Source organism: Pinus tabuliformis, chromosome 6 (genome assembly GCF_031772625.1).
Source record: "Pinus tabuliformis cultivar Carrire ecotype Pingquan chromosome 6, CPIR1, whole genome shotgun sequence".
Classification (NCBI taxonomy): domain Eukaryota; kingdom Viridiplantae; phylum Streptophyta; class Pinopsida; order Pinales; family Pinaceae; genus Pinus; species Pinus tabuliformis.
Genome location: NC_142292.1, coordinates 697,658,364 through 697,685,054, shown reverse-complemented (window position 1 = coordinate 697,685,054; position 26,691 = coordinate 697,658,364). Strand labels below are relative to the sequence as shown.

The window sequence follows — 26,691 nt, the reverse complement described above, 5'->3', positions numbered from 1 at the left end:
CTCTGTATATTCACATACCATGGCTACACATATACAAAAGTTGTGTGAAACTTTTGTAATATGCATATACAACAGTATCCAGATATACATAGCTTCCGTATATGCACATATCTTTTGTATATGCATAACTTTAGTAAATGTGCATATATTTTTTATATGCGCAAGTTTCGTATATCCGCATAACTTCCATATATGTGTAAATTTCGTATATGCACATCTACTATATATGTGCAACCTCCAAATATGAGCATATACCGAAGATATGCACATATACAAAAGAAAGACATATATGAAAGATATGTGCATATATTGAAGTTGTGTATATATGAAAGACATGCACATATATGGAATATGTGCATATACGGAAGTTACACAAATTCTATATATACACATCTTTTGTATCGCATATCTTTCATATATTCACAACTTCCATATATGTGCATATCTTTCATATATACACAATTTTCGTATATGTGCATATATGAAAGTTGCGCATATATGGAGACAACGTATATATATAGTTTGAAGTTGTGCACAACTTTTTTATATGTGCAGCTTCTGTATATGCACATATAGAAGATACACATATACATGGAAGATGTGTATATGCACAACCTCCATATATGCTTAATTTCTATATATACGCAACTTCAGCCACATATATGAGTGGAAGAGAGACTCACCCTCCTCTAGATCTTTGGACTCAATATTCTTGACCTTAGTGGTGGAAACGGTGGCACTAGGTTCTACATCAATAATCTGCTTCACCTTTTCATTCCCCTTGTTAGTTTCTGGCTCAAAGTTGGAACATGCATCTGAATCTGAAGATCTTAGCTCAGCCACTAATGACTACTTAGTGCAACACTCATTTGTGTTGTGGGTGGGTCTCTTGGGGCTTATGCTCTGGAAAATTTAATGATAGATAGATCATGCTTATGCATCTCCCTGTAGCGTTGCAATGCCTGGTTATAAAGTGGGAAGTCTCATTTTTTTTTCTTCTGTGGGGATGAGATCTTTGCATTAGATCTTGTTTGTTGTAGCTTGTGTCCACATCCTTGTGTTCCCAACAAACAAATATTTCATACAGGAATCAATTGCAGGGAAAACATAGTGTTCGACGAGCTTGACAGTGCCTTCTATGGGATTCGTTGTGAAGCTTACTTTGGAGAGTTGATGGTGATAGGATCATAGAGCATTGTCGGTTGTTCCTGCAAAGTCTTGAGAAATTGACTCTATGTCTTGTTGAAACCAAAATACAGTCCTCATACCTGGTCTCAAGTCATGACAATTGGTCAAAGAAATACATGCAATCGTTGAATGCAATGTAATTGTGCTCCATTACTAGCCCTTTTGTAGTCTTGTTTATTTGAGCAGGGAAATTTTTCATTCCATTTCAAGCTTAGTTGCAGTATTTTCTTTTACATGTAGCGATGGAATATTGCAAGCCACACTTAGACTAGTGTTTCAGAGAAAGTGACAGCTTCATCTTTTTGGAAAGAAACATATGGTTGATAGTTTTACTAAAATATTTTATCACGGTTGCATCCACGCATAGAGAGTTAAGTGACTACAAAATTTTGGGCTTAAGTGATTGCTTTGTTTTAGAGCTATTAGTGGTGATATGAATATAGTATGGATTGCGTGTGTTATATTGTAAAAGAACAATTAATGAACAAAGAAACATAATTAAGTTAATGGTTCTCAACATTCTTTGGTGCCGAGAGAACACATCGTTGACCTTGTTAAGTGAGTTTGTAGTATGTTGATGGGCCTTGTTGTGCTTTGGGCTTCAAGAGCACCAATTATAGGTTATAGTATGAGATCCTTGTGTGTTAGTAAATTCAAGTTTTTTGATAAACTTCTACACACATTCAGTATCCAGACTGCCTTCCTAAAAACTGACGAATAACCGAAAGTGAAATATCCGACAGATGGAGGTAGGTCCACAGAGTGGTTCATTACTTAAAAACTTTTACCGCAAAAGACCCAATGAGTCAAGCATGCCAATATTGTTGATCTTACAAGTTCGCTAATGATGGTCAAAGATAGTTTTACCTTAAATGAGTCAAGTGGGAAGCTCAAACATTGTGGTGGAGAATGAGTGTGGTCTGTGAAATTTCAAAGTGTGTAGAAGTGCAAGTGAAGACCATATCAAATAGATGTGACGTATATGTGAACTCTAATTTATGATTCTTATTTGTAATGTAAGCATTAAGGGAGGGACTTAGAGATAATTCTTACATGATAAGTTTAGAGTTAGTTTGGGATTCAGTTAAGAGAATATCTCAATCTCGATATTTATATTTGGAATTAGTTTGATCTACTTCCAACTATAAATATGTATCACATATGTGATTGAATGAGTGAAAAAAAAAAACATTTTTTGTCATGTATTCTGATTTCTTTGTCTCTCAAAGACCAAAAAAGTTCATTTTTATGAAGGATGACCCATTTAAGAGCCATGTTGTTTAATATCAACTACATAATTACAAAAAAAAAAGGGAAGAAAACAACTTTGTTGAACATTTTAGTTTCATAATATTTTCCACCATAATTCAATAGTTTATCTCTTTTTTTTCTTAGCAAATTCTTTATAACCCACTTTTAAATACTTTTAAAACCATTTATTAAACTAACATAAACTTATTATTAAACTAACATATGTATTAAAACATAAATAAAGATACAATGATTATTAGTCCCTACCAAGGCACGACTCTAGCAATCGATTTTCCTCTTGAGCACTATTAGTTTATCATTGACCAATGCAACTTATAATGGTTAACTTTGAGAAATAAATATCTAGTTTTCAATATTATTAAAAAAAATATTTTTACACATTTGATTGAACCATAACTTAAAGGTATTATTGTAGTCTTTGCACAATACAATGTCATGTGAATAAATGCGTCACATATTTTATGCCATAATTTTGGATATAGTTACAATATTCATGGCATATTTTATGCCATAATTTTGGATATAGTTACAATATTCATGCCATGACATTTAGATATTAGTGTAATAATTTTTTATTCTTAAGCATTGGATGCAAACAATCCAAAAAGAACTCATACTTAGATTAATAACATTTATCATGTGTTACTTCTTACCATAATTTAAGTAAATCTTTGCATACAAGAGTTACTTCCCACTATTATTTATGTGTTCTTTATGTAGGAGTAAAATTGTTTATGTCTAGACTTACTAGTGGTTACTATCCATCAAAACTCAAAACTTTTGTAAGTCCTTGTACCTAAGAAAAAAAATAATTTATCCACTTCACATCTCAATATATTAGATCATGCCAAAGCAAGATTTGACTCTTAACCACTATTAATTTAGCATTGACCAATGTTGGTTATAATTTTTTATGCTAATTTTCCTAGAAAATATTTTTTAACTTGAGTGACAAGCCCACCAGACATAGAATAAACTGTGATAGGGTGTTCTATTAAGGCACTCCTTAGTGTAAATGTCACACCCCTTGAAAAAAAAATCTCACCAACATAGAATAGACGGTGACATGTGTTTTGTGCGCACTCTGTGGTGTAAATATCACGAGTTCCAAACTCCCTAGGCAAATAGGCATTGGTGTAAATGTCACTAATTTGAAACTCCCTAGAAAAAAATCCAACCATGCTAAGGGTTAGTGTAGCATAGAACATTTTTTTATAAACATATAGATGATCACATATTGTATTTTTTATGGATTCATAATGTATATTTTATAAAGATTTATATCAAATTTAAATTATTTTATTTTATTTTATGTTATATATTAATTACTTTATATTAAATGATTAAAAATATATATATTTTTAGATTTTTGTTTTTCTCAATGTTAAAATAGATTTATTATGCTTTCATTTTTAAATGTTTATACGTAATTATTTATTATTTTTATATAATATTATGTTATATGATAATAAGTTTCCCAACTATATTGTAAAACAATTTATTATTCCTAATTATTTTATTAACACAAAGATAGTGGCATAGTATAATTTAGAGACTTGATCTAACAGTGTACCTGTTCTTGCAATTCACTCATGATGGGACGAAATCAAATCCAAAACCTCCTAGTCTAAGATGATGCATTGTTATCCATGGACTAGGCCCAGGATGAATGACAAGCTGGGAAGAGGGCCCATCAACTACGCATTGTGTAGTTCTAGGTGATAGGGAGGGAGACTGGTCACTGAGACTGCACAGAGCACAACTTAGGCTTGGGCTGAGGAACTCCTGAGCAAAATCTTCACTGTCGGGAAAAGTTTTGTAGAGGCCACTAGGAGGTAGGATTGCGCAGTTGAGATCACCAGTGGCAGTTGCAAGGTGAGACCTGAGGAGGTAGGTCTGTATTGTTTTCTAAGGGAAGATAGGACAGGGCAGTAGAGGGACCAGATAGGACGGTTTTGTGTAGTTTTTGGGAGCAGTGAGTCCTGACTGAGGGAGGAAACAAGGGGACACCTCTGCACAGTTCTGGGAGGAAAGGCAGGCTCAGGGAAGGAAGTAGTGAAACTGTCCTGGAGGATAGTCTCTATGCAATGTGTCGTTATAGGCAGCAGAGCAGCATCACTGAGGGCTGAGACTGTGCAGTGCAACTCAGTTGGGGTCTGGTGAAGTGGAGTTGTCCGGTCTGAAGGATTTTCAAGAAAATGGCTAAGTGTGGGAGGTAAGTGACCTTTTGAGTAACTTGACATTCTGATCAGACACTTAGCATACTTCGACGACACGACAACATAGACCATCAGACAACAAGACAAATCATTTCCCTTTGTCAGATTGTCTAGAACTAAAAGTGACAAGTGCGACACTTGAGATAGACCTTAGGACGACCGTGATGACACTTGTGCGAGAGTGCTTAAACTTTGTGTATGAATGGGACAAATGTTTACATGGTTAGGACAACTTGTATACACAAAGACCAACCTTCAAGGTCACCAGAAAGGCTCGCAAACATGACATAAAAACTAAACATGCCAAAAGATGACAATTGATCCAACAAGTGAAAGAGAGCAAGACACTTAGGGGAAACACATGGAATGATTGTTAGTGCTTGTTACCATGCATGTCATTGAAGACATAATGATATGACAATGATAAGCGATCCTTCAAGCTACAATAAGAGGCATATTTCAAAAGATGTGCTTTGTTTTCCATACCTACCCTCCAAAGGGTTGCGCATCAGATGGAGTCTTCATGTGATCCTGATATTCTCTCATACTTTGGGTTCCTTGGTTTACTTATCTTTCTCCTTATCTCCTTGAGAGTCACCTAGAATGTCATCCTTCTTCGTGGCCACTGAGAGACACAATTCCACAGTTTAAGAAGGTAGTGACTGTTGCGAGATAAGGCCCTGGGAGGACACATCTACACAGTTTCAGTGGGCAGTGGTTTCTGTAGGATGAGGACCTGGGAGGACACATCTGCACAATTTCAGGATGCAAGGCAGACTGGGCAGCTGAGATGCCTGAAGGACAAAACTGCGTAGTTTTTGGAGATAGTGGGTTCCGGTTGAGGGAAGAACACCAGAGGAAACCACTACGCAGTTTTGAATGCCAAGGGAGGTTGGGCTTTCTACACATTATGCAGTTCCAGCAGGCAAGGGAGAAATCTTGAGGGTTGTAGATGCGAAGTGCACAGTTCAAGAAAGTTGGACGAGGCTAGGTTGCTAGGGAAACTCTGGAATTTATTTAAGTGTGAGATCAGTGGAACTGATGTGAATAATGATAGAACATGACTATGATCACACACTTGAACACTTAGTGACACAACATAGATCATCCATAACATATAAAAACATACTTCGCTTAATGCAACAACCTTTACGGTAGCTTACGACAAGTCTGGTCCAATGATAGACTCTGGGAGGATAAAGGTGACACTTGTGTAAGAGTGCATGGAATGAGTGTGAAACATGTATATGTGATGAGGAGAACCCATTCTCACAAAGATTTCCCCTTGAAGAAAAACAAACTTCCCTTTGCATGAAAAGCGATAATCCCCATGCCCAAAGATGACACATTTTATATAAAGATAAAATCGTGAACGACTCTTAAGATCGAAGAGGGGAGCTTGAGATCATCATCTTACCAATAAGTGACTTTGGAATGATCGATCACAGGGTCCACAGTAGGCTCGGAAATTTAAGTGTAGGCCGAAATTTTAGCATAGGTTCCTCAAAAGAGTCGACATCAACATAAGAATTTGTGACAGGGACCTGTTTACCTCTATTTCATTGGGACTGGGCTATTTTATGATCCATTTGTTTACTTTTAATTTGAGACTAAAGGTTCAAACTCATCTTACTATTTTATTTCTTGTGTGCAGGTCGAAAATGGCCAGTGTAGTCCAACAAACTGGGCTCGAAATCATCCTTGAACTTAGGTTGCAACTCAACATGTTGAAACCCTACTTTCTTTTCCATGTTACGGGTTATGTGAGAAGGTGCAGAACTGGGAGTTTTACCCATTGTTTCCTCACATAAATCTAATTCATCTGAATGACAAAGGTTACCAGGGCTCAAATTATCACGATCCTGAGATAGAGAGGGTTCTAAAGTATCTTCTCGAGAATTAAGTGAAACCCTAGGAGGGATTGCTTCTATTTCATTGGCATGAGGGTTTTCAAAACCATTACGGAGAAGAAACAAGCCCTAAGAGTCCATAAACTTATCCAAATGATGTTTAACAAGTATGCATATTAACCCATGGTGGAACAGGGAGCGCTTAGGGATTTTGTGATCCCTTTGATAAAAATTATCCATTTTTGAAAGGTTTTTATGTAGATAAAATGGAAGGTTTAACATAAAACCCATAAACACCACCAAAAGATGTATGTGATATAGAAACTCAAGGTCGTATCGACCCTCATAGGTAAATAATTTCCTAATGAAGTAAACTAAATCCTTGCATTTATTTTAGAGGAAGTGAACATACATACCTTTTACACTGTAGGTGGTAGCCTTCGAGACTAGAAATTATTGCCAGGGGATATTTTGTACCAAGCAGTTCTTTGACCCATTTTCACCCTCAATGGAATGGTTAGTTGCCTCAGCTATAAATCTTTCATCAGTCAATATTTCAATATATCCAATTTTGGATTACAACAATTTTAAGTGGAGGAAAAATCCTTAACTACATCCTCATTATGGCCCTAAAATGCCTCAATAAAATTCCATCATTCAGCTTCCTAGCATAGAGGGAGGTACCCATCATAGGCTTCGACAATTTCATTTCTGAGAGGACCTATTCTAACCATAGGGGCCATTGTAAGATGGGAGGTGGAATACAGAGGTACTTTCATGCACTAGAAAGAGCACACAAGATGGGCAGGGTTTCATGAAGCCAAACCCTAATCTTGAATGACAAAGCACAAGCAAAGAGTCAAGACTCGAATACAGAGTATGTGGGAATAGAACCATAAGTTCAAGATAACACACTAGCAGATAGGACTGGTAGTACTGGACTAAACTGATATCAATTCATATCAATAATAAATGACAAGGCTTGAGGCCTTTCGATCATATGACAAATGTCCAGGTGTTAAAACATACAGTTTCCAACTTGGACGAGTAAGTCCATATCATCACATAAACCTCTCATTCATTTGACACCATACCATGTCACATGGATATACATGAACTGTTACTGTCAAGTGTTAACTATATGAATTATGGCCTATCCATCGCATATGTGTATAAAGATTTACCCCATTACATATATAATTATGAAAAGAATTGTTGTTCATAATGTTAGGTTATACCACCTTTGGCTGTAATAACAACCACCACAACATATGTATCAAGATTAATAGCGCTAGGTGATTTTAAATAAGTCAAGGTTATACATTTATGATAGAACATGGAGTATTAAATGCATTGTAAAATATCCTAATAAAGTCCAAAATAAATACCTAAATCTTTCATATTCCAAAACCATATAACATATATAAATACCATGTCATAAGTATAAGTTCAATCCATAATTAGAGCAAAGTAAATGTGTAAGAGTAATATTCAAAAAATCACGTTTATATGTGGACTTTACCAAATAGATCTCTAATGTTATCAAGTTTTCTCATAAAAAATAAAAGGAATGTGATGCCTATAACTTCATGAGTATGATGTTGCATAAGTTTATCTAGGCAACAAAATACATAGATCAACCAATTGATATTAAGATTTAGTATATGCCTTAGTAATTTCCTTCAATATCACCATTAGAATCATAGAGCCAATGAAAAGAGGATTATGTCAAAGTTTAAAACCAAATTACCATAATCATTACACAGAAATAAAAAATCTTCTCAAAAATAAAATAAAATAAAATGAGTCATCATTCCAGATCACTACGAGAAAACAACAAGTTTAAAAACATAAAAAGAAAAAATAGAAAGAGGGGCCAATTTCATTCTAAAAATGTAAGGGGAGTTTGTTGGGTGGCCAACACCATCCTGCAAACTAGGAATGTTTATCTGATTTCCTAGCCCATGGAACCTTCATAGGTTCCCTAGCCCTCTGAGCGAAAGTCCAATAAAAGTTGTCATAGTGTGTCTAAAAAAAATATCAAATACTCTCCAACCACAACGAAAATCAATATCACAACCAAAACCGGTTCCTTAATTCTCCTTCCTTCCTTTCTCGTCCAATTATTTCCTCCAATGCCAAAAAAAATAAAGACCAAAGATCTCCCTTGTCCTCTCATCATCCTTCCCTTTATGTATCCCCCACTCATTCACCTCAACGACCTACCAATAAGGCCATGAATACCCCTCCATCCTTTTAATTTAGTGACCTTGACTTTCCCCCATATATCTAATCTTAAAATAAATTTGGAGGCAACTTGTCAAACTTTGGGAAATGAAATAATAATAAAATATTAATATTAAGTCATATCAGTAATAGATTCACAAGAATCTAATATGTTAATATTAATAATTATATACCAATATAACTTAATAATTATAGGCCAAGATTTTAAGATTAATTAAACGCTAACCAAAATTAGTCATTAATCAAGCTTAACCATTTATTTAATCATCTAACATTTTAAACTTAGGATACTAGTGAATTCATGCAAGGTGTGGGTATGTAGCTAGGCGATTTATTTATAATTTTCAAATAGGTTTAACATAGGTGTGGGTACTAGTGTATTCGTACAAGGTGTGGGTATGTATCACATTCATCAAGCCGACACATATTCAAATTCAATATGTATTGCTCATAAAATCCAAAAGATGTACGAGAAATCTGATCACATGCATCGAGCTTTACCAGGTACTTAGGTTGAATCAAAACCCTAGCTTTCTCCAGCGTCACATAGAAGACTAATTCATAAATAACTAGCGCTTTATAATGGATATTGCAAGAAACCCTGCAACAAAAATCTCGAAAAAATTCAAACTAGAAAAGATTGGTGATTCGATGTCAAAGAAACACTAGTGGCACGAAAAGTTGCACAATTCAAAAATGATGGCATATAAGACTTTTTCATGCTAAACGTGCACGGACTTGCAAATTGGGACTACTTTGTAAACCCTTCAGGCCTTTTAAAAGCTTATCTTACACCATCGTTGGGATTCGATCTTTGGTTGTGCAGATATAGTTAGTGTTTCAGATTCTTTGAACTTTTTCTGCCTCTCTCCATTTGCTTCTCTTTTTCATTGAGCAATTGAAAGGGATAGTAGGCAACCAAGCGCACTACCCCTCATCGAGTCCTTATCATTCCACGTTCAACGACGTTGTCTACTTCTTAGACATTTTGGTATCCCATCATCCATCATCGACGGTAGCGAGGGCTTTGATCTACTTGAATGGCTAGAAAAGAAGAGGGTGGCCTTGGTGGTACTTGTGTCATTCTACAACGAGGCATTTCTATTGAGAGAGTGAGCTTGTGAGTTGGCTCTTGGCTTGGAGGTGAGTAGGCTCCCAAGTTTCTCTGGTAGCTACATGGTTTGTAGTTTGTGGACAATCCCTAATGTGCCCTTCCCATGGGGTTCAAGACTGGTACCCATGACTAGGGGCAGATGGTTTGGAGTTGGGTGCTACAGGTGCAGATCGTCTCACACCCATCAATGGGTATCTAGGCCATGAAGGGTGGAGCTCTATAGGAATAACCATGGGACGGTGGGTCTGCAGAGAATTAAGAGTGGTAGTCTGGGCAACCTTGTTATTACAAAATTCAAAATTCAAATCAATGATGTATATGATGGTATGGGATGGGACGTCAGACACTTGGCTAGTGCAAACATCGAGGCAACGAGAGTGGTGCAAACAAAAACGGTGTTTGGATGCCTAACAGATAGATGGAAATGAGATCATGAATACGACATTGACACAAATACTAAATGCCAGAAATGTCGAAAATACGACACATCGGATCGATGATTAATCCGAAATGTATCATAAATAGACTACGCCTTAGAAAACCCTTGAGACACCTACAAATAATAATTTATATGTTATTATCTCATTTTTTTTAGTTTAATACAAATAATATACACCATCATGGTTCTTACAAAAATGAATATAACCATAAACATGTTACATTAAATATATGGAAAGTTGTTCCCTATAATTTGTATGTTAAAAAAATATTTGACACATAAATATGGATAAAACATAAAACCATGTTACATTAAATATGGGAATTGATTGACCAAAACTTTCTTATAACCCAAAAAATTGACATTTATGAATATGCAACAGAGTTGACAAAAAAATACAGTGAAATTCATTTCCAATGGTGGACGCAAAAACATAAATCCAAGCACTTGATTTGTTTCAATCAATCAAAAATCATAGCCTCTGTACCATCCTACAACTCTCGTATTATTCGATTAGCCCTCGAAATCGAGAAAAACCCTAATAACTTTAATAGGGAGGATGGTTACAGACTCAACCATTCCTGGAAACCTGTCATCCACCATTTCACCCAATGACTCTTGTCTGGACCCTGATTTCCGTTCTTCCCTTTATCTGAAATGTTTTGGTCTTCTTATATCATTCTTAACTTTATCTAATATCAATAAATTCTTATATGCTTCATCATCTTATTTGATTTTAATCTTTAACTACTTTTATAAATTTTACTTTATTTTTATTTTTTGCTTTAATTCTTAGCATCTTCATTTTTCTAGCCATATTGTTAGCCATATTGTTGAAAGTTCTTAATAATCTCTGTTTCATCTATTTACGATCTACAATCAAATATAGATAAATATGTTTGTTAGTAATTTCAATCCAAAATTTTCAAACATTTTTTAATCATAAATAATTCATAAATAAATAAAAAATTTACTTTTGAATTCCCATCTATATCTTATACGAACAATTTTTATTTTTCAATTATATAATAAAAAATTAAATAAAAAAATCTAATTTCTATTTTCACTATTAACAACTTCCGATTTAATTAATATTATTTTATTAAAAATTAGTTGTTCAAATTGTTTAAAAAGTGTAATTGGTTAAATACGATTTATTCAATTAAAATTTGATGGTTAATTCAATATTCAATTTTTACAATGATTTTAATAAAATCCGGTGGAAATTTTTAAAAAACCTTATTACAGTTATCAAGTTTTAAGATTTTGAAATTTTGAATATTACACGAAGTTTGATAATATGTGATTCCAGAAATCACTAACAATACTAATTCATTTTTAAATAAAAAAACACCATTCAAACACTTCTACTATGCATTTTTTAAAATTTAAAAAAAAAATAAAAAATTAACCATTTTTAACTATAAAAGCCAAAGCTGTAGTCAACGGCAACGTAAAATGCGGGACGACAACACCAAGAAATGCTCGGGCATTGGATTCGATTCCCACTCATCTTATTTTATAAGCGTTCCACTTTCTTGCAATGGACATCGACTTCCGCTATCTTTTTATGTGACTGGAAACCACCCACTTTAAATAAAAAAATTTGATGGTGTCCTAACCAGAGCAATTATAAATGTGTAAACAGCTGTCATTAATATTTAATGCTAAATTATTATTAATATTAATATGAAGATGCATATTTGCATTATAAAATACTTAAATTATTATTAATATTAATATGAAGATGCATATTTGCATTATAAAATATTTAAATAATTGGTTTTTAATAGCGTTGAATAATTGGTTTTGAAATAAAAAAACTGGATTCCAACTATTTTTAATTGCCAAAGCTAAAGCGGTAGAGAAGGCCAACGTAAAATGCAGGACGGCAACAGCCAGGAATGCTCGGGCATTGGATTCGATTCCACCTTCTTGTGATGGACGTAGATTTCCACGATCTTTTTATGTCAGTGGAAACCAACCATCTAAAGTTCAAAAAAAAATTGATGGAGTCCAACAAAAGCAATTATATATGTATAAAGAGCTGTTAGTAATATTTAATGTTAAATTATTATTAATATTAATATGAGTATGAATAATTACATTATAAAATATTTAATATTATTATTTAAATAATTTATGATTTCTTAATTTTGATAACATTAAATATACATTATGAATGCTTATCAACAACCATTAAATTATATAGTTGCTCTGTTAATAAATAATTCTATAATGTTTACCTATTGTTATTGTTAGTAAATAAATCTATTATGTTTACTCATTATTCAAGGAGTTGTCTATAATGCGACTTTTTGAGATTCCGGTGACGGAATCCGGCGGAAGAAATGGAGATGAAATCATGATTTGTTGCAGTTAAAATGGTTTTTTAACTGCATATTCGGATTCAGCACCCTGAAAAACCCCTGGGACGCTTTCATTGTGCAGAAACTAGTTATCAAACTTGGATTTCAATAAATTACTGCCGGATTTTCACCGGAAAAAATCGCAGGAAAGGCTTTCAAAAAGTCGCGTTAAAGACTACGGCATTATTCAATACTGGATAACCAGATAAATGATATTCACCATTGACACCAACTTAATTCTTAACCTGCACTGTGCATAATGTTCACGGTTGACTCCCACTAATTCTTAAGTTGGTGTTGCGTTAAGAATGGGTCCCAACTAAAGCAATCACATGTGGGGTACAGCGATTTCTGCGGGGAAGATATGGAACTCTGCTCACTGGTCGGTGGCAATCCTCAATAATGCAGTGGGGAACTTCATACTTGGCCCATTCGCATTAGTTCCTTCCCTGAATTCAGTTGAAAATAATAATTTAATAATAAGAGAAAAAGATTATAAATTTCGTTCAATTGCGACTTCGTTTGTTCAATGAACGGTTAAACTCAGAAATCCACCAGATTGATTTCAGTGCTGTTTTGTTTTCAATCCATTGGCCAACTCTTGAGGTCTTGATACACAGATAAGAGTAGCAAAGGCGCAGTTGGTAGGTACTCTGCACTCTCTGAGATCATTCACACAAAAATATTGAAGTGAAGCGCGCTTTCTCTGCAAAACATCTTCGATCTGCTTCTTAGCTCCAATGGCACACGTTACCTTGACCCCAGCTCGTGACGCTACATCCTGCGCATCCTCCTCCACATCCCACTCACTTGACAATACCAACAGCTATGTCTATCAGGTTTTCATTAATCACCGCGGACCGGATGTGAAGAAAGGTCTCGCCAGCCATATTTATCATCGTCTTAAAGCCCTAGGAGTAGCAGCATTTTTGGACCAGCAAGAATTGCAAGAAGGAGAGAACATGACTCCTCAAATCGAAGGGGCTATTCGAACAGCCTCGGTCCATCTCGCCATATTCTCTCCGAGATATGCCGAATCAAGCTGGTGCCTCAACGAACTCGTATTGATGTTGGAGTCGGGCGCTACGATTATCCCGATTTTCTATCATGTCAGCCCTGGGGAACTAAAGCGGACGCAGGCCAGAGATGGGGTGTATGCTCGACTCCTGAGCATCCTCCAGTGTGTCTTTCTATGTGCGCGGGACGAAAGTGGAGGGTATGCTCGAGCCCTGCGGATGCTTGCAAAGAAGCCACGGCATGACTCCAACACTATTAACAGATGGAAGGATGCCCTTTTCTCTGTCGCAGAAATAAGCGGTTTTGAGCTCAACGCGTGTAACGGGTAAGGGCGCCTCCACTTCTCCCCTCTTATTCTTAGTTTTTAATTTTCTGGATTGACAGGTATATCATACTTTATTGTTGTAGCCATTTCTTACTAGTCATTTTATTGTGATTATTATTCAGCGCCGACGAGGGGCAGCTCGTGGAGGAGGTCGTCCAAAAAGTTTTGGAAAAGGTTAGCAGGCCCCCTCTGGATGTAGCTAAATATCCAACTGGCCTGAGCAAAAATGTAAAAGGCTTGGATGATGTCATTGCAGCCGCGAAGGGGGAGCCTCGCATTGTGGCAATTGTGGGTCTTGGCGGCATCGGAAAAACGACTGTCGCCAAAGAAATTTTCAACCGTGAAAGGGAAAAATTCAATAAATCTTGTTTTTTATTTGATATCAGATCCAAATCTTTAGATTCCCTGCAGAGTAGCCTTCTTGAGGATTTGGGTGTACCAAATGTACAAATAAAGAATGTTGATGAAGGCAAATCCAAGATCAAAATGCATCTATCATCTTCTCAGCAGGCCCTTGTGGTTTTAGATGATGTGGATCATATTGATCAGCTGGATGCATTACTTTTTCCGCTTAAAGATGTCATTCATCCAAAGAGTTTGATTTTAGTTACGTCTCGCAATAAAGATGTGCTTAAAAGCTGGGGGATAATAGAGTCATCCATTTACACCATGCAAGGCCTCAGTCCAGAACACTCGGAAGAGCTCTTTTGCTTGCACGCTTTCGGTCAGCCCCATCCTGTAGTAGGATTTGTGGAAGTGGTTCAAAAGTTTTTGGAGGTATGCAACGGATTGCCATTATCTCTTAAAGTACTTGGGGCGCTTCTTCGTGGAAAAGATGATTTAGAGTACTGGAATGAACAATTGCACAAGACTTCCGAAATACTTCCCAGTGATATACAGAGAACACTTCAGATTAGTTATGATGCTCTGGATGAACAGGAGAAGCAGATATTCTTAGACATCGCCTGTTTCTTCATAGGGGAAGATAAGGATACTGCCATAGGAGTATGGAGCGAATCTGGCTGGTCGGGACGGTCGGGTTTTTGGAAGCTGGAAAACAGGTGCTTGGTGGAGGTGGACTGGGAAAACTGCCTGAGAATGCACGACCACATTAAAGATGCTCCCGGACTTGGGCTTGGGCTCGTGCTCCAGTCTGCAGATGCTCCCGGACTGGGTAGGGAACCTGACGGGCCTCCAGAGCCTAGACTTGCGCTGGTGCTCCAGTCTGCAGATGCTCCCGGACTCGGTTGGGAACCTGACGGGCCTCCAGAGCCTTGACTTGGGCTCGTGCTCCAGTCTGCAGATGCTCCCGGACTCGGTTGGGAACCTGACGGGCCTCCAGAGCCTTGGCTTGAGCGCGTGCTCCAGTCTGCAGATGCTCCCGGACTCGGTTGGGAACCTGACGGGCCTCCAGAGCCTTCACTTGGGCCAGTGCTCCAGTCTGCAGATGCTCCCGGACTGGGTTGGGAACCTGACGGGCCTCCAGAGCCTTGACTTAAGCTTTTGCTCCAGTCTGCAGATGCTCCCGGACTCGGTTGGGAACCTGACGGGCCTCCAGAGCCTTGGCTTGAGCGCGTGCTCCAGTCTGCCGATGCTCACGGACTCGGTTGGGAACCTGACGGGCCTCCGGAGCCTTGACTTGTGCTCGTGCTACCGTCTGCAGAGGCTCCCGGACTGCGTTGGGAACCTGACGGGCCTCCGGAGCCTTGGCTTGAGCGCGTGCTCCAGTCTGCAGATGCTCCCTGACTCGTTTGGGAACCTGACGGGCCTCCAGAGCCTTGACTTGGGCTCGTGCTACCGTCTGCAGATGCTCCCGGCCTCGGTTGGGAACCTGACGGGCCTCCAGAGCCTTGACTTGAGCTCGTGCTCCCGTCTGCAGATGCTCCCGGACTCGGTTGGGAACCTGACGGGCCTCCAGAGCCTTGACTTGGGCTGGTGCTCCAGTCTGCAGATGCTCCCGGACTCGGTTGGGAACCTGACGGGCCTCCAAAGCCTTGACTTGGGCTCGTGCCTCAGCCTGCAGACGCTCCCGGACTCGGTTGGGAACCTGACGGGCCTCCAGACCCTTGACTTGCGCTGGTGCTCCAGTCTGCAGACGCTCCCGGACTCGGTTGGGAACCTGACGGCCCTCAAACGTCTTCTGTTGAGGAGGTGTTCCAAATTACAGATGTTGCCCAATGTGGAGCATTTGAGCTCGTTGGAGGAACTTGATGTGTTGGAATGTCCCAACCTGCAATGGAGTGAGGGAGTAGTCGAGCAGCTGCGCCAACGACTGGGAGAAGACTTCGTGGAAGGGAGAGAAGACTCTGAGGAAGAGAGCTTTGAAGGATACTCTGATGAAGAAGAGAATTCTGAGGAAGAAGCATACCCTGAGGAAGAAGCGAATTGTGAGGAAGTAGCAAGCGAAGAAAGCATGGAAGGATACCCCGAGGAGGAAGCAAGCGAAGAAAGGTAGTAAAATATGAAAGCATTTCATAATTACAATATGGGTAAGTGGCCACAGTGCTCGCTGCAGGTTGCATGGAGGTTTAAAGGCATGTAATAAGTAAGCTTTAAAGGCATGTTTTATTAATTAGGTGTGTAAAATAGTGAGACATATTTACGTCATGTCCCTAATCTCTTTCAGTGGCGTGGCGTCTGATTTGTTTCATAGTATTATCCTCTTCCTTAGGAAATAAGACGTGTTATGGAAATGTATTACAGGCTAAATATGTATTATTAACGTTACATTATATTGATGTTTTTAACTGAACATTTTAAACTGAAGGAATATTGATGCTTTTGAGCAGAACTTTGATCTCATTGCACACAAACTTTAACTGAAACAAACTATTTGTGTTTGCGTTTTCAAGCCATTTTTAAAATGTGTGCAGCTTTGTTTCTGGAAATTAAAGTTGATTAAGAACTTTTTGCAATGTTGAGAATAATTTAAATAAAACATCAAAATGTCTCTTGCAACACACATTACATTAAATAGCATTCTGAGTTATGTCTCTTGCAATACATTACTTTAAACAGCAATACATTACTTTAAATAGGAATATTCTGTGTTAAATATTAACATTCTGAGTTAGGTCTCTTGCCATACATTACTTTAAATAGAAATATTATGAGTTATGATAGGGTTTTCACTATTTTTTTCAAATAATGAGAAGATTTTTGAAGTGTATTTTAAAATGCTTTTAAATATTTCATTTTTAGGTTTATTTTTAATTGATTTATATGTTTAATAATATATTATAAAGTAAAATAATTTTCATAATACAATTTTTTAATTTTATAAAATTTAAATTATATTTAAAAATTTTCATTAATTACGTTAATAGGCATTCTTTTGCGGGGCTGTGCTGGACACATCTAGCAAATTAAAGAGACTTATTTTCGTCGTCTTCCCTTCAATAATAACTTGACACATGGATGCTAGCCCATGAGCATGATGATCGAAGAATTTGTCGGATTATGCTTCAATGGGAGATACTATACGTACACCCTAAGCGTTGCAGCAAGGCTACAACATGGCTTGCTCAAAGCCACCAAATGCCAGAAACTACTATTGGAAATATCTCTGGAAACAACCTTCTGAGTACAAATTCCCCCCCTTCCAGCTCGTGCTTGCACTTACAAAGGACCGATTTTCTAAAGCAACGGGTTCTTCTTCTTAACAACAATAACAACAAAAGGGTGTGCCCATTTCGCATGCTTTGCACTTACGTTATAAGAGGCTCATGAGACCTGTTAACAATGGTTGAAATAGAAGAGTCCCATGGCCTAAAAAAAAAATGAGACTTCTCAAGCCCCGTGCGACAAGAAGACGAGGACAACGAGGATGAAGAGGAGGATAATATGTCTTTCGCTACTTGGCGAGCCTCACCCACCAGGCATACTTGGATCTGAGCGAGCATTACATCCAATAATACAAGATGGGCATCGACCCTGCTGTGACAAAGGACTCTCTCTACTTGTTCTATTGGGGTTTAGGGGGGTTGGATGTGAACTGGGTTGAATTTAGTTTGGTGAGAGGTGGATTAATTTATGATGGGTATAACTCCCACTTCCTCACCCTTAAACCCTAGCAGTGATATTATTCCTTGGATGTTCTGCCATGTTGTGTAGCAAATGGAGATGAGGTTGTGTGTGTGATGTTTGTTGTTATATATTCTTGTATGACATTTGTCGTGAATGAATCACCATCTTTGAAACCCTTCAAAGCACCCATTTATGAAGAGTTGTTCTTTGCACACATAATCAGAGGATTGTCTACTAATTAATGATTTTCTTGCTATATAAGGTGAAAGCAAGTGTGCTCTTATATATGGTCAAATTAATGAACCACTTGGTGCTCGTGCACATGTTGGGCTTACAGGATTGACTGTTGTAGAGCATTTTTGAGACGTCGAAGGCCAAGATGTGTTACTCTTCATTGACAACATTTTCCATTTTACACAAGTATGATTGACATTGTATTTGATATAATGTTTGTCTCTGTTTTAGTCATTTGGGGAATTTTAGTTTTAAAAAATTGTCACAAACTTTTACAATCTTGTTATGTCATTCAAGAACCATTGTATTTAAATATCACCATCACAAACTAACAGTTTTACAAAGGATTAGCTATGTCCTAATGAATTTGACATCAATGCTGACATTAGCATAACAAGAAATTGTTTTCATCTTATTTTGTTTAACAAGAAAACTCTCAAGTGTCTGCTTTGCTGGGACATATTCCTTCAACTGTTGAGAACATTTCGTGGGCCTCCACTGCATTATTATATGTGACAAGCAAACAATAGGCATTTGTGTTATCTGTGAGAAGCAAACAAAAAGCATATGTGTTATCTGTGACAAGAAAACAAAAAGTAATATGTGTTCGATGAACAAAGTTCTTTAGTGGTTAAAAATGACAAATAATTTTTGCATACTCTTAACTCAGGAGATTGAAGCCCTTGAAGTGCCCGCCATCCATATTACAGAAACAGTAAACGGTGCAGAACCACAAACCCACACATTGGGTTTTAAAGGCAATGAAAATAACTTGATAAAGCCAACAATAAAAGAGGATACCATTGGTTTACCATCTAATCCACCTGATCCAATTGCTCTAGGAGGCTTGCGCTCTAGCATTAATTCAGAGATGCTTGATGTAGAACCCTCTGCCTCAATTAAAGATTCAATGTTTGTTGTGGTCAAGAGAAAGCCACAAAAACGTGGGAGAAAGCATGCAAATGGTCGTGAAGAGCCTATGAATCACGTTGAGGTTGAGCGACAAAGGCATGAGAAATTGAACCAGAAATTTAATGAGCTTCCTACCATGGTTCATAATGTGTCAAAATTGGAAAAAGCTTCTCTACTCGGTGATGTCGTTGCTTATATCAAAGCACTATGTTCCAAACAACAAGATTTGGAGTCTGAGAGGGTTGAATTGTAGGTTTAAATTGACACCATAAAGAAGGAATTATTGATGAATTTTTTGAAGTTGGTAGGTAAAGAAACAAAATATATTTCATGCGTTGACCTTAAAGGTTTTAACGAGGGGAAATTCCTTGGCTTGAATTTAGAAGTCTGCATTGTTGATCGGGAGGTGATAATAAGAATTCAATGTACTAAACATAACCATCCTATTGCACGATTGATGACAACACTGGAAGAACTTAATTTGGAAGTCCTCCATGCAAGTATTTCTACTGTGAAGGATTCTTTAATTATCCATTCATTGTTAAAATGACCATAGGTTTGTACATGGAAGGCCACCTTCATTATTCCCTGCTTTGTAAGAAAGTAACTAAATCTTTGAATTAAGTAGTGGAATATCACTACAATATTGAGAATTTTCCTTTGTGTGCTTCATTGTGAATTATGGTTTCAAACAGGAAATGGTGATGGTGTCCTCCAACACCATTTTCCTAATGAAAACACCATTTTGTAACATAATTCAAGATTTTTTTATAGAATTAAAGGATAAGGACGGTGTACAATATCATAGCTTAATGTTGCTTATTCACTCAAGCAACTTATTATAACATGTATTTTATTCTTAAAGTGACAAATTATGGTGCAAAGAACATTGTGGTGGTCTTTCCAAAAAACAAAGTTGACTTCAAAAGAGTTATTATGAAATAATCCCCTCATTTTTATCATGTGAAAAACAACTCCAGACGGCCACAATGTATTGCCAAGGTGGTTTTACAAAGGAAACATTGCGAACACAATTCAAAAGCAAAAATGTCTTTTCTGTGGACTATTCGTTTTCAAAGCAGGGATCTGAAAATTTCTTGACTTTGTAGAGATTGGTAATTTCAATATAATTGTTGGACAAACATGGTGGTAGTTTTTCTTCTTTGTAAATAATTTTATTTGCTTTGGTCACAAATTGGTAAATGTTTTACATGCATATGCATGCATCACATTTGTTTTTTTTTTTTTATCCATATCCTTGTGATAAAGCAACCAAGATTTCCTTTAGTTCATAAATCTTCTTAATGCAAAGAAATTACGATCTATTCTTGACTGTGTGCAGGTAATGAACTACTCAAGGGTTATTTTAGAATTTGCATTGGTCTCAACATGATGCTGGTAATTTTTCCTATCTTTTCCCATTATCTAAATATAAAATTAGGCTTAGTCCTAGGCATTTCAGGGAATGTTATCCTTTGTAAGGATATAAAGTATTCAATTTTGTAACTTATTTTAATCATTGAATAGTATTGATTTATAGCTTAGTGTGATTGTAGTATATATTATAGCTAAGGAATTTTGTTCACAATTTTAATGTTCTGGTCAGTGTCCATGAAATCGGATTTCAAAGAAGTTGGAAGTAAGCTAAACCCTAACTCTGTTTTGTAAAAATGTTCTTGAATATTTATCATAGTATCCTTTGATTTTTTCTTATTTTCCCATTTTTAAATTATTACTCGTTGACTCTTCTTGTAGTAACTATTCCGCAGAAACAGAATGTGAATGACTCCATGATAGGAGAAACTCTATCAAGAGGTTTCTTTATCATAAATGTTAATCAAGGGAAATGTGGTGCCTAATGTATCAACACATATTTTCATAATTTAAATGCTTGAATACTAGGTTCTTGGGTTCATATGGTACTAATGTTGAGATTGCAATGAGGCTATAAATAGAAACGATAACTTGGCAAGTTGGGATTTATGCAACTACTTTCAAATTGTACTATGAAATTAGTCTCTTCAACTAGATTATTAATAGTAAATAATCCCTAGGGATGCTTATTTAGAATAATACTCCTTTTTAATGAATAGCATACTGAGAATTATTAAAATGCGTTATAACTATAGAATTAAAAGACTAGCCTCTCATTTAATAAGAATGTGCAAATATCGTATACCAAAAAACTTGAGTGATTCCATGTGACATTGGGTCATTGTGAGATTTTCTTGGCATAAACTTCTAAGTAATTATGATTGCATGGTCACATGATGTTGTGGATTTTACCTTTTAAATGATCAATTAAGCACATCTACTTGTTTAATAGCCCATCCAAGACAAAACAATTTTACCCATCCAGAAGTAGATCTCGGGGTGCATGTCCCTAGATGGACTTGCTAGTATTTTTTTTCTTTCTCCATCTCCTTATGGGATCGTGCAAAATGCATGTGTATCTACTCTCTCCATCTCCTTATGGACTCGAGAAAAATGCATGTAAGCATTAGCATTCATTGTTTTCCATAAAAATATAGTAAACTAGTCAAATAAATGAAATGCGAGTGTGTAGTGGTTGACTTACCATTCACAAAATTCAAAGTGCAGTAAAATTCAAATGTGAAGGAGAAAGAGTCAGATTTGGAAGCGAACAATCAAATTTGAAGTGGTCATAGCACTGAAAAAGGCTTAAAAATAGAGAAGTAGAGTTGGAGCTTGTACATCTAGAGGAGGATTTTCGAAGATGAAACTTTTCAAGTGCAAAATCATGGGAATGAATCTTTGGCAATCCTGAGAAAAGCAGGCCCAAGAGATTAATCAAATAACATAGTTACCGATCAAACGGGAACTATTACCTCAAAATGGGTACTCGAGCCAAAAAATCCAAAAAAAAACATGAAAAAACAACCCCAAAATAAAAAGTGTTGATTTTGCATCCATTTTTTTTTTCAGAGTAAATTTTCAATATTTTTTAAAAATAACAGTAAAAAACAATAAAATCCATTTTGTTTGGTGCAAAAAACACCTTGAAATTGAAAAGTGTTGATGCCGGAATAACGTCTTTTTTTCAGGGTACATTTTCAATATTTTTTAATAATGATGTTAAAATTAAAATGTTGTGACTCTGAAAGACTTTAAATTTCCAATGATTTTCAAGCATGACATTAAAGATAAAATATCACATCTTTGAAAAGCCTTAAAATTCCAACGATTTTTAAGCATGACAATAAATTTAAAATATCACTTCTTTGAAAAACCTTAAAATTCCAACAATTTTCAAGCATGGTGCTAAAAATAAAATAAATTATAACTGTTTTCAACCATAACATTAAAGATAAAATATCACGACTTAGAAAAACATTAAAATCTTGACAAATTTTCAACCATGGAATTAAAACCAAAGATTATGACTACAAAACAATCTTAAGTTTTCAAAATATTTCAAGCATGACATTATGGAAAAAATTTATGACTAAAAAACCTTTAAAAATGAAGCCCTGAATGAAAAAGTTATTATACCAAGAGTATTTTTTTTAAATGCTAAATGTATAGCAATTTTAAAATCTTAGCCTAAAACAACTTGATACATTGCAATTTTTTTTTTTAAATCAACTACCAAATTGACACGCAGTGTAGGTCAGCTCAACCCATTGTAATGAAAACTTAAAGACCAACCATGAAATTAACACATTGTGGGGCTGACTCGATTCATTATAACAAAAACTTTAAAATCATCTAACAAATTGCACATTATGGGATCGGGTTGCTAGACAAGCATCGACACGGACCTTACACAATATATATATATATATATATATATCAGAAAACGAAATTCAAATATTGAAAAGAAAAAAAGAAAGAAGTAATAAAACATTAAAAACATGACAAAAAAAATCAAATATAAAAAATATATAGTAATGACATAAAAAAAAAAAAATGTAAAAAAAATTAAACATACCATGTAAAATTAAAAAAAAAAAAAAAAAAAAAAAAAAAGAGAAAGAAAGAAAGAGTAAAATAAAATAAAAACCAAATAAAAAATTAAAAATAAAAAATTGAAAAAAAAAATTACAAAAATTAAATACAACATCAAAAAAATTTAAAACTTAACAAAAAAAATAAAAATCCCCGACCACCCGAGGCCCAAATGGCCAAGGGTGGCAAGGGGACGATTCATGACAAAAAATTAATTAAATATCATAAAATATATAATAAAAAAATCAGAATAAACTGTAAAAATGAAAAATTTAAATAAAAAATATATAAATATAAAAAAAACAAACAGAAAAAAAGTTAAAAATATATATATAATTAAAAAAATAAATAAAAAATAAAAAAACCACTTTTTTGAAGTTAAATAAATAAATAAAAACATCATTTAAAAAAAGTTAAATAATTACCAAAAAATAAAATAAAATTAAATTAAATTAAATTAAAAAAAAAACAATAAAATAAAATATAAAATAAAAAAAAAAAACAAAAAAATCAAATAGGAAAAAGATTATAAAACAAAAAACCTAAAAAAAAAAAAAAAAGAAGACAAAATTAACTCGCAAAGGTATATATATATATATATATATATAACACGAAAAAAACAAAAATATCAAAAAATAAATTAAAAAAATGCGTCGACAAATGGTATTTCATGTGATTTTCGCAGAAAAATCTCTCACAAAATAAAATAAAAAATTGGTTTTTTTTTAATATATAATTAAAAAAAACAAATTAATAAAAAAAAAAATTGTTTAAAAAAAACAAAAATCTCATTAGGAAAAAAAAAAAAAAAAAAAAAAAAAAAAACTTAAAATAATTACAAAAAAAAAATAAAAATAAAAAATATTTAAATAAACAAAATAAAATAAAAATTTAAGAAAAAAATTTTCTAAGTTAAAATTATAAAAATAAAGAAATCACATAAAAAAATTAAAATAAAATAATAGAAATAAAAAAATTAAATTGTAAAAATAAAAAAAATAAAAATAAAAATTGATTTTTTTTTTTCAAAACAATTAAAAAAAAAACCTATAAAAATTTAAAAAAAATTCAAAACATTTAAAAAAAATAAAATTAAATAATATAAAAAAAGAACAATTAAAAATATATATATATATTTAAAAAAAATATATAAAAAATATAAAAAATAAAAAATAAAAAAGATAAAAAAAATATTAAAAAAAAAACAATTACAAAAGAATAAAAATATTAAAAGAAAACAATTTAAAAAATATAAAAAAATAACCTACCCCCTAGCTCCGCCTCAGCCCCTCTCCCCTCCCGCTCGTCCCCTCCCCACCACACCCTCTCCCCTCTCCCCGAGGCCCTCACCTCTCCCATCCCCTACCCGCCTCGGCCCTCTCCTCTTCCCTCCCCCGCCTCCCCGACCTGTCCCACTCCCGCCCCGTCACCCCCCTCCCTCACCCTCCTCCCCTCCCAACCTGGTCCTCCCCACCTACCCAGACCCCCAGCCTGCGGCCTCTTGGCCACTGGCTGGGGGTCCGGGCAGGCAGGGAGGGTCGGGTTGGGAGGGGAGGGGGGTGAGGGCAGAGGGTTGGGGACGAGAAATGGGAGGATCGGAGGGGAGTAGGGGGAGGGGAGAAGGGAGCAAGGTAGCTAGGGTGTGCGGGCAGGTGGGGGAGCGAAGGGGTGGGGGCACGGGGAGCGAGGGGGGAGGGGGGTTATGCTTTTTAATTGTTTTTTTGATATTTTTTTAATTTTTAAATTGTTTTTGTAATATTTTATTTATTTATTTATTGTAATCGTTTTTTTAATATATATATATATATATATAGATATATATATTTTAATTTTTAATTTTTTTTTTTTTTTTTTTTTGTTTTTTGTTTTTTTTTTTTTTATTTATAATTTTTTTTGGTTATATTCTTTTATTTTATTTCTTTATTTTTATAATTTTAATTTTTCTTTTTAAAAGTCTTAAATTTTAATTTTATTTAAATTATTTAATTTAATTTTTTTTAATTGATTTTTTTTTTAATTCATTTTCCTTAATTTTTTTTTTTTTTTTTTTTTTTTTTAATTATTTTTGTTAATTATTTTAAGTTTTTTGTTTCTAACGAGGTTTTTATTTAGGAATTTAGACTTCTGTGATCCATAACATTGTTAAGATAGTCTTCGGCAAAATCACATAACCAATCTTTTGTTAAATTTTTTTTCTTTAAATTTTTTTTTTTGAAAAAAATCAATTTTTATTTATTTTTTGATATATATATATATATATTTCTTTTATTTTTGCTTTGTTTTGTTTTTTTTTACCAGTTAATTTTGTTTTTTTTTAACATTTTTATAGGTTTTTTTGTTTTTTTGTTTGTTTGTTTTTTTTTTTTTTATAATTTTTTTTTGTATTTGATTTTTTTTCATGTTTTTTATTTTATTTTTATTTTTATGTTTTATTACTAACATGAAAATAAGCAACATTTTAAAAAAATTATCCACACTTAATTTATTAGAAAATTTAAAGTGTAAAAATTAAGCCCTATAAACAAAAAGTGTTGATGCTCATCAACACTTTTCAAAATCAAGATGAAAATCATTAACAAAAAAAAATGTTTACACTTGATACATAAAAAAAATTAAAGTGTCAAAAATAAGCCCTCTAAAAAATGTGTTGATGCTGCATCAACACTTTTCAAAATCAACATGAAAATCACTAACATTTAAAAAAATTGTTCATACTTGATACATAAAAAAAAATTAAAGTGGAAAAAATATGCTAAGAAAAAAAGGTGTATTATGAATCACCATTTTTCAAAATCAAGTGATTTTTTGCTACCTCAAAAAAACGAGTACTAGGTCATTTTCTCGTTTGATCGGTAACTATGTTAAATGATGATATGGGCATTTTTCAGTGTTTTATGTCTCACCGAAATGACCTTCTCCCAACATATAATCTCAGCACAAAATCTTGAGACATTTTTTTCCTCCCACACAAGGCCTTCCTCCTCCTCCTCCTGCAAATCATCCCTCATCCAGCACACCAACATATTAAAACCAAAGCCCACCAGTGTCCATTAATCCTCCTACTCTCATAGATATGAAGAGTTCCACTTCCTCAAAAGGGATTATCACAACGATTGGAGTTACAACAACAACAACCTTTACTTTTAGTATACTACTCTTTTGTTTTTGTTAGAAATGTGTCCATGCTGTGCACAATTCCAATAACGAGATAGATGTCAGGCCCCTTAAAAATTGATCATGCCTTGCACAGTTCCAATAACGAGATAGATGTTAGGGCCCTTATAAATTGATCATCTAATAATTCATAGGATTCTATGCTTAATGCCAATAATAAGAAATTAAGTGGTCATGAGATGGAGATGTGGAATTACTTGAAAGCAATTGAGGGGGTTTCGAGTGAGAGAACCCCTTATTCAATACTCCCAAAATCAACAGTGAGTCTTTTGTATCACATCTATGGATGAACAAAGAGTCCTCCAACACTTCTCTAATCAAGACTTGGCCTTTCAT

At 34.8% G+C, this 26,691-nt stretch overlaps 1 protein-coding gene and 1 pseudogene across 1 annotated transcript; both read left to right on the top strand.

Moving 5' to 3' along the window:
• Positions 1-13,342: 13,342 nt before the first annotated feature.
• Positions 13,343-15,442, top strand: LOC149260575 (disease resistance protein Roq1-like). The gene is made up of 2 exons (XM_089380250.1): positions 13,343-14,040; positions 14,163-15,442. Exons 1-2 carry the CDS (start codon positions 13,439-13,441, stop codon positions 15,316-15,318), a joined length of 1,758 nt encoding a protein of 585 aa, XP_089236376.1. The 5' UTR covers positions 13,343-13,438; the 3' UTR covers positions 15,319-15,442.
• Positions 15,443-18,894: 3,452 nt separating this feature from the next.
• Positions 18,895-19,836, top strand: LOC149260574 (transcription factor MYC2-like; annotated as a pseudogene).
• Positions 19,837-26,691: the final 6,855 nt, after the last annotated feature.